The sequence below is a fragment of the Hylaeus anthracinus genome, unplaced genomic scaffold (assembly GCF_026225885.1).
Source record: "Hylaeus anthracinus isolate JK02 unplaced genomic scaffold, UHH_iyHylAnth1.0_haploid 12000, whole genome shotgun sequence".
Taxonomy (NCBI): domain Eukaryota; kingdom Metazoa; phylum Arthropoda; class Insecta; order Hymenoptera; family Colletidae; genus Hylaeus; species Hylaeus anthracinus.
Genome location: NW_026534347.1, coordinates 3,306,120 through 3,315,657, shown reverse-complemented (window position 1 = coordinate 3,315,657; position 9,538 = coordinate 3,306,120). Strand labels below are relative to the sequence as shown.

The window sequence follows — 9,538 nt, the reverse complement described above, 5'->3', positions numbered from 1 at the left end:
CCTTATAAATAAAAAATATAGTGTCTTAACTGCTGCAATCGCCCATAAAAGGAAAGCAACGCGTCAGTCCATAGAATAATCAGTCGACGCCCCACGAGCAACCGCGACCAGCTCCAAATGGTTCTTTACGAGCAATCATGGGCTCAACACATGGGATGTCCAAGTCCAGTTGCTCAGAGGGTTCGAACGGTACAAAAGGACCACCAATGATGGCGGGCGCCGGGCAAAAGCCGCTACCGCTGCCTAAAAAGATGCAGCATGCGAAAAGGAAAGACCGTGTGCGATGAGGCGATATACAGCCAGAGGCTGCGGCGAAAACGAAAAGCGAAATCTCCGCATGGAGCACGCGCGGAGGGGACGGAGTGGTGGGACTGTCGATACAAGGAGTCGATTGTGAGTTGAAAGGCACCGCCGATTCCACAACGAGGTCCCCTCGAGATGCACATTGGTGCACAGTGGTCGACTTGTGCTTGCGATACGATTCCACCGCCGAGATTACGTGGTCGCGCGACCAGACTCGAACGACTACCGCCATCCCTATTAGCTGCCTCTTTGATTGGGTGTATTTAATAGACAGAACGACGCGCATATTAATCCCTGCTTGCTACCGACTTTGAAGGTATTTCGAGACACTCACGGAACTTCGTGTTCCCTCAGACACGCACAGGGTTTACCACGATGATCGACCATATTTTTTCAGTTTTCTCGTTTCTAAAAAAGTTCGTTCTTTTAAGAAGCATTCAAACATACATTGAATACATCAAAGACAAGTGACGTCTCGCAAAGTCGAATAATGTAGCAGCAACATTCACGCGTGTCCGTTGTTTGACGGCGTATTCTGTAACCTAGAAGGGGCAAATTTCGAAAATGGATCAAATCAGGGCAAATGGTTTTGCTCTCCTGCGTATTCGACAGCCATCGTAAATTCTCTCCTTTCACATTGAAACTCTTAAACACGGAAAGGTAACGCACAGTCTTCGACGCTCCGAAACGAACCAATCTCTTCGATTAACGTTTCTATTAATTTCTAATTGTTTCGGAATAAATACTTCGAAACTTGCACCAGCCTTCCAACGCTAATAATAATTAATGTTTCTTTTAATTTCCAGCTCGTTTCCGAAAATATGCTTTCCTCGAGAGCTTCTTCCCCGAAGTATGCAGCAAGCTGCGATTCCTGTTCCTCTGTAAAAGCAACCCACGGTCAGGAAAGCGCGAGATTTCGACACACACTCCCGAATTCTTTCTTCGGCAGCAACGCATACCTCAGAATAAAACCCTCAACCGCGGAGGTTAACTCGGAAACTTACACCGTGGTATACTCGACGACCCTTCACTTGAAGAAAATCGACAAGAAATTCACTTTCGCGAGGATCTTCGACCGTGACACGTCGCAGGCCGATTTATTCGATCGCAGCGTGCGTCAACGCGTGGTCGACTTCCTTCTGGGAGAAAGTTCAACGATCGTGGCCTATGGAGCCTCCAATTCCGGGAAGACGTACACGCTGTACGGGACGGCCGAGTCGCCTGGAATTTTTCCGCGAAGCATCGAATTCCTGTTCTCCTCGGCGAACTGCACATTGGTGCCATGGTACAAAGCCACCGACGACAACCAAGTCGTTGCTCTGGTCGAGGACGAGCAGCTGCAAGAGGAGCAAAGCAAACTGAGAGTGCTAAGATCGAGCATGCTGGGAAAAGACGAATTCGCGCAGGCTCGATCATCCCTCGACAATTCCGCTCCTCTGATTCCAGAATCGGAGGAACGAGAGTTTTATGGAGCTGAATCTATGTGCTCCGTTTGGCTGTCGTTCGCTCAGATCTACAACGACAACGTTTACGACCTCCTGGTCGTCAACGATCGAGAGAGATGTCCCCTGAAGCTGACAACGCGCAGGGACGGTTCGACCTACGTGAAAGGCTTGAAGTCCGTTCACGCGATCACAGGTCTGGAGGCCTGTCAGTGGCTGATCTTGGCGCAGTCGAGGATGGCGGTGGCTACGACGGAGTTGAACGATTCGAGCTCCAGATCTCACACCTTCGCGATAGTGAGGCTGCTGAAGTACCAGAAGAAGAACGCACCGAACGAGGTGCAAGTCAGCACGTTGACGTTCTGCGACGTGGCTGGCGCAGGCCGCTTCAATAGGGTCAAAGAGACCAGCACCAGCCTCACGGAGACGACTAGTATAAAGAACAGTTTGCTCGTGCTTGGAAGATGTTTGAAAAGCGTGTGCGGCAGTGACCAAGCCGTCGCGCCTTTCCGCGAATCGAAGCTGACGAGGATCCTTCAGAATGCTTTAACTGGTCGAGAGAACATCAGCTTCATGGTTACCGTCGACGTTGAAAGCAATTTCTCCGCGGAGACGCTGAACGCTTTAAATATTTCTAACATTGCTAGAAGGCTGGGGGGTGGATTCAGGGTGGATTTAAAACGAGGCTTAGAGGTGACGCCACGGTGTCCGAAAATGTCCTTCCTGCCCCCTATCCTGCACACTCCAGAGAAAACAGTCACTCTCGAAGAGCACGAGGCGCTTAAACGACAGAACCAGAGACTTATCGAGGAGCTGGAAGCTCTGAAAGTTGCCACGTCGAGGCACAAGGTCGACAAACAATCGCAGACTGATTCGTTTAACCCCTGCGAGGACTTGCAGAAACAGAACGAGATATTGACGAAGAAACTCGAAGCTTTGGAACGCGACCGAATGGAGCACGAATTGAATATTCGACGAGAATTAATGGACCAGTGTTTGAAGGCTACCAAGGATCTGGAGGACTCCTGGAAGAAACGCGTCCAGGAAATCGAATTCGAAGGACGGGACTTGCTGAAGTGGTCGGTGGATCACGTGGAAATGTTTTACAAGGAACGCATCAGCAATCTCATGCACGGCAAGAAGAGGAGGAGGAGCGACAGCGGCGATGATAGATCGATCTACGAGGATCTCGAAAGTGAAAACGCGCAGATTACTTCGAAAGCGATAGCTCTTAAAGAAATGGTGAGCAGTTTGAAGTCCGAGAACGAGGTTCTCGTCACGGAGAGGAATAAATGCAGCTTGAAACTCGCCTTTGTTAAAAAGAAACTGATAGATTTTCATAATATGATTCGGAACTTCCCTGGAGTCTTCCTGAACGTTGAAGAGAAAATGAAACGCGAGTGTTTGAACGAAACAGTGGACAGCTGCGGTGAAGAAGCCAGGATGGAAGAAGAATTACGCGAAACTCTATTGGCGTGGGAAGAAACTTCAGGTAGAGCGAAAGAACTCGAAGATGAATTGTGCGAGAAGGTGAACCTCGCGGAGAGTTTGCAACTCCAGGTGGAGTTGTTGAAGAAGGAGATGGCAGAATTAAAGGAGTGTCACGCCAATTGCGAGAAATACAAGTTCGTCGATGACTCGGCTCGCAAATCCTCCTCGGTTTACAACGACTTCTTCTGCAGCGGCGACGTTGGGGAGTCTGACCTGGTGACGCAAGCCCACGTGGACACCAAACTCGAGCAGTACTTTAATTTCGACTCTAAAAAGAAGAAAATCTCTTTGAACGACTCATGCACGGACAGGTGCTTCGAGAACATCGAGATCACCGAGCCAACTATCAGATCCCACTACGACAGCATGAAAGAAGACTCTGGCATCGACTCCAGCTGCAGGAGTCGCAGATCGACCAGCGTCAGCGACAGTTTGATGCTTCAAGAATCCAAGGAAACTTCCTTTCCCTTGGAAGAATCTCTTTCCTTCAAAAATCAGAGTTCGCTGCGCGAGCAACTAGAAGCATTGTCTCTGAAATGTAGAACCGAACATCTTCCCAAGATCGAGGAATTGGAAAATGAAGCGTCGGCGAAAACTTTGGAGCTGAACGAGCTGAAGGACAGACTCGCAGGAGCGCAAAGCGATCTGTCCAGGGTGCACCAGCTGCACGAGAAGGTCAACGAACTCGAAACTGTCCTCCAAAAGTGCCAGCAGGAGAGGAACGATTATCGCCAACTATTTCAAAAGTACTTCGAGACGCAGTCGATGCTGGAGATTAAATTACAGCGCTTGTCCGTGGAGATTCGACGCAGGGATCGCGAGCTGATCGCTCTGGAAGCGGAAATCGAAAACGCGAGCTCGACGAACTCCGCGAACAATGAGAACCTGCAAGCGGTGAGCAAAGAAATTAATGAATCGAAAGAAGCCATGCACGACATGAAAATAGAGTTGGCGTGTTCGGAGGAAGTTCGAAATCACCTGGAAGAAGTGTTTCAAAAAGAAATCGCTAATCTGCAGTTACGTTTGGGTAGTTTCGTGGCGAGTACGGGTTTCTTGAACCAGATATGCAAGGAGAATAAATTCAACAAGGAGGAAGTCGAGGGTCTGAGACTGCAATTGCTCGAGAGAGAAAAAGAGATCGATTTGTTCAAAAGACACAAGGATGAGATGATGAATAAGTACGAACGTTTGGTGGAGCAGTTGCGTTTCGAGATTGGCAAAAGGAAAGATCAATCGACGAATGTTTCCAAGAGACGCTCGAAATTCGCTGGGACGAAATGCGGAATGTTTAAGTTTTCTCATTTACCAATGATTAGAGGTAGATCAACTGCCTGGTTGCCTAGCACGAGTAGAAAAATCGATGACAAGGAATCCGACTCGATGGTCTCCAGGTGTTCGACTGGACAACATCGATGCGCTCGGTCCTTGCGCTCGTACTCGCAAGATAAGACCGAAACGTTTGACACTAGCAGTATGTGCAACACTGAGAGATCATATTCGGTACGTACAGAGTCGCAATTTCGTGGTTGTTTAGCTTGATTTTATTTTATTCTATGCTAAAACTGAAGAAAATATTAACACGTTGATCGGCGAACTACTCGTGTAAATTTCTAAAATTCGCAATGGGTGACGTGACGATCAACGCGTTAAACTTCTTCTAACGAGCTACTTCTAACACCGTTTTCTCACGCCTTACATTTTATAGTTTTCCATGCTCCAGACAGAAGGCAGTTGGGGGTTGAAGAACTTCGAGCTGCGTCAGACCCAGAGCGATGCTTCCGACTCTTCCGAAGTGACCTGTAGATGCGGTATCGGCTTCAGGGATGCTCGAAGGCTGAGGCGAATGTCAGGCTGGATGAGAGTGAGAAGAATGGTCGCACAAACCGAGCTTTTGTGTCAAACGAGGAAGGAGCACGTCTGCATCAACGATTCCGAAACGGAGGTTACATAATAACTGCTTGGATGGGTTTGTAAATAATTTTGAAACGTTACTATTTAAGATTTTTCGGGATCCTCTTTTATAGGACGATACGTGTTGGTATTATTGTTTTCTGATGTTGTCATGTGCCACGGTATGGAGCAGTAGCTGCTATTATACATTCCAGAACAGTTCGATATTCCACATTTTTCAGGTTAAATAAAGAGAGAAAAAAAAACTTGATGGTTCGGAATGTGCATTCAGAATTCTGAAGCCTCTTTCGAAAGACCATGTAGGGTGGCGTCGATAGGAGCCATTACGTTATTCATCGGGAGGACAAGAAGAAAGGAACGTCACGCTGTAACCGAATTATCGGCTGGCAGTATTATCGGTGTATCGGGGGTTCCCCTGAGACGAGATCTTGTGTAATGGCAAAACGTGGTTCCGACGTTCGTTACAATAAGCCCGACGCCCCCGTAGAGCAGGAGAAACCTGTTTAGTTGGCTCGTACAAGGGCGGACCCTGGTCGGGATTTTATTGGCAATATGCTATAATTTCCGACATTAGATGCCGCTGACGCTTTCTGGCTCTCATTATACCCGGCTGCGTCCCTACATGTGATCTTTTCGCGAAAACGTCGACCGTCCCCGACCTTTTGCGGATTCTGATATATGAAATTATGACGAGGGACATCGAAATGGAACGGTACGTCCTTCCCGCCCGCGATCGCTCAGATTCTGATGGTATTACCGAGGATGGCTCGTAATGGGAAAGACGAGATAAATGAAACGGAATGAGCGAACGCGTTATTTCAACGTCCCGCTGCGGGGAAATTAGGAGACCGATTTCTATGGCCGTCCGATCGTTTCGTTCGAGGGATGGGCCGCGATTTTATCGCGGTAATAAGCGACGAGTGAGACATTCGATTTAGACATTCATTAGTGACGTTAATTCGACTGAAAAGTTAAAAGTGTGGTACACGAATCGTGGAATAGTTTCGTATTTTTATTTCGATTATTTTAACTAGCTGTACCAGGTCACGCATTGCCGTGGCTCGGTCTGGTTAAATGGAAAAGAAAGAAGAGAAAAAGTACACAAGTCTAATATATTAAATTAAAATGAAAATAAATCGAAACTGTTCAATCGGAACAAAATATCAATTATACTCGAACTGAAGCAATGAAAGTATTAACAACAATCTATGAAACAACAGAAGATTTAATTTCCATATTTATTTATAGATTTATTTATACAGATTCCGCTGTAATTGGAGTATTTTCGGGAACGCAATCGCCATTTTCTGGTTCACCTTTACCGTCGCTGATTTCTCCGGTAAATGTACCGCGAACTTTCCTCTTTCAATTGGCAATAAGGTTTGATCGTCGCGGGAAATATCATCCAATTTCCTTTCTCTCCCGTCTGGGTTACATTGCTGGTGTCCGGCTACCCTCTAACTACACCATCAGCTGCCCCCTCACGCCACCCCATTTACGTCAGTCGCTAGTTAAAAAGAAACTGGAACCGGTTCTTTTTCATTTCTCGAAATTTTATCGCCGTGGTACCATTACTGGATAGCCATTCTTCTTTCATTTCCAGATAATCCATATTCGCTGGACCGTCCATATTTATTTTTCCTTTTAAGAGGGTCAATTTTCTTTCAGTAATTTAAATTTTCTTCTAAAGAAATCTTCTTTCTAAATTCTTTCTAAAGAATCAACAAAAAAAAAAAAAAAAAACAAAAAAAAAATTCAGATGCAAACAGTGAATTGGGATGGAACGATTTTTACACCTGTTCGTTCCTGTTTCGCGAGAGTGCGCAGCTTTTCCCGGTTTCTCAGCGTTTTCATCGGCGCGAACGCAGCAAATCGAGCGGATTAAATACAGCGTGGCTCATCAGGAGGGACTATGGCACGCGGCGGATAAATCGCGATTGCGTAATATCGCGCGAGTAGAATTGCGTAAAAGCAAATATGCAATAGACTACCCGAACGTCCTGTATTGTACGATTGTCTCCTTTCTCCACGCCGCGTTTCCCAGGAAATGCCTGCCTTGCATTTCCCGGCATTGTAACCACCCCGTCGAGTTCGGAGTATTGCCAGCCTCAACGTTTGAATTGCATTACCTATTATTGCTTATTGTTCGCCGCTCGCTTCGTATGCTACGCTTCCCATTTCTGTTACGCTAGTTCCCCCCCCCCCCTGCCCCGCACTTCTTGGTCAACCCCTTCTTCAGCCTTTGCGCGTTTCTTCCTTTTCGACCTCGCGAAACTTATGTACTGGGTGTCGCAGGTACCAGTGGCTTGGTAGTCGATACGAGAAGAAAGACTCGAGGAAATCTATCGAATTTAGAAATTTAACCCTTTTAGACTTGCATTATTTCTTTTTTTCGTATTAGCTTGGACTAAAATTAGTATGGAAAAAATAAAAAAAAAGTCCTAACTGTGATCGCTGGGTTCAAAAGGGTTAAACATAAATGTTTAGTGTTTGAACATGTTCATTTCAACGGTTGCTTAATATCGAGCGATGTTTCTCCACGAACAGGAACACGCGAAGCCAAAGAGACAAAGCTCCACGAGGGGTGGCTTCAAATGAGACGTCATTGATCTAATTCACGCGGTAAATGACTCGAGAAATATAATCCATGCCTCTTGCCTCGAACTTTGGAAATTTCTTACTCTTGCCGCACTCGTAGCGGTTCGAGCTCCTTACATGTTCGTTCGTCTTTGTCTCGGGTCTGGCTCCTTCGTCAGCGTCAATCCCAGGGTGAGCAGGGGTGGCATTGTCGCGTTGAAATTGTGCGTAACTATGACAATAGTTCGGCAGGATTGGCGAAATTAATGAAAACTCGCGCGGGAGTTTGGGAAGAAGGGGTGAAGAAAGGGATGAAATCCTCCGCAGGGATCAGATATTTCGGATGAAGAAGGAAGAGGAGAGGAAGGATCGGTTAATCGTGACAAATACTGATCCGGGATTGCCGAATTATAAACTAATGTCTTGAGGAAACTTTGCCCCAAATGGCTTTCTCTCCCCTTCTTCCCAATTACAACCCCCCGATTGCCGGGCCAACGTTCCGGCGCAGGCTGCGCTTCGCTAGTTTTCAAAACTTATTGGAAATAACCGTAAGGCAAACAAAATCTATATACCACGTATTATTTGGCAGGATCAACAAGGAAATCGACTATTAATCCTTTTTATCTGGTCCGTAGATGGAAAAGAACTCAACCCACAAAGGGTTAAAGAGTTCTTTGCAACATCCTCTTTACTCCCATCTTGGAAAACTCTTTACAACGCAATAATAGAAACACAAATCGAATAGAAAAATCATTAAACTAATGAATAGAACGCGCGTTTTGGAAAACTTCGAAAGATCGTGGGTACGACTAGACAAGTCATTATCCCCGGTCCGATGGTAGTTACCACTAAATAATTTTCGCGTAGAAGGGCCATCCAACAGTCCAGCGGCAGATGTAAATTCTCCCCGTCCCCGTCGCGCTGCCCTATGAATTCCGCACGAGTGTCCGACCTTTCCCAGGGATGTGTGTTGAGCAGCTGAAGTGGAGATTGAAGTGAAATATGAAAATCCGGGCAGCGCAAAGCCAGTCGCTGGCTGACGCCGGCGTTTTCGTATTGAGCACGTCGCGTTTAACGAGCCGTATAAGACAGAAAAATATAGGTAATGAACGTGAATACAGGACGGGACTTTCTTTTAAACCGCGTTCGCCAGCATTCACGAAAATCGCTCCTCGTTCCTGTGGAAAAGCACGAGCGAAACGGACCCAGGCATCCCGCTCGTATATTCCTTTCCTTTTCAATGTTATTCCGACAAAAATTCTCGCTCGCCTATATTTTTAATTAAAGTCATTTTGCCGGGTTACACGAGTATGTGGAATTTATTAACGGGGAGCATATGCTCGTCCGCTCGCACCGAACTGGTTCGTCGAAAATCAGAAAGATACAGCGTTCACGTTTCGCTTCAGCTTTTCAAATTTTCGCATTTCCGTGCTACCTTTCCGCGGAAAGCATCGGATAGCGTGTCCCGGAGGATACGATCGTCGTTCGTACCGGAAAATGGACTTTCGAGTAGGTGCTCGTTGCGATCTCTTCAATTTTAAGCGGGGTGATCTACGCGAAGGAAATTTATATACACGGTTCTCCGTTATTAAAAGAAACTGCTTTTACGACGGAAAATCAGTTGACGTAATTAAAAGAGACACGTCCGAATCGCTTTACTCCATGCTATAGACCAACGTCGTTTTGAAGCGTTTTTCGAATCCTGAACTGTCGAAATTTCATTCCAGCAACTATTTATTTTGACATTAAATTTATTGAAATTATCCTCGTGGAATACACGTAGAACTTGGGTTAGTGTCTCTGGTGCGAAACAA

General features: G+C 46.3%; 1 protein-coding gene across 1 annotated transcript; it reads left to right on the top strand.

The window, feature by feature from the left end:
- Positions 1–258: 258 nt before the first annotated feature.
- Positions 259–5,187, top strand: LOC128890377 (kinesin-like protein KIF20B). The gene is made up of 3 exons (XM_054148815.1): positions 259–393; positions 1,110–4,736; positions 4,957–5,187. Exons 1-3 carry the CDS (start codon positions 259–261, stop codon positions 5,185–5,187), a joined length of 3,993 nt encoding a protein of 1,330 aa, XP_054004790.1.
- The last annotated feature ends 4,351 nt before the right edge of the window (positions 5,188–9,538 follow it).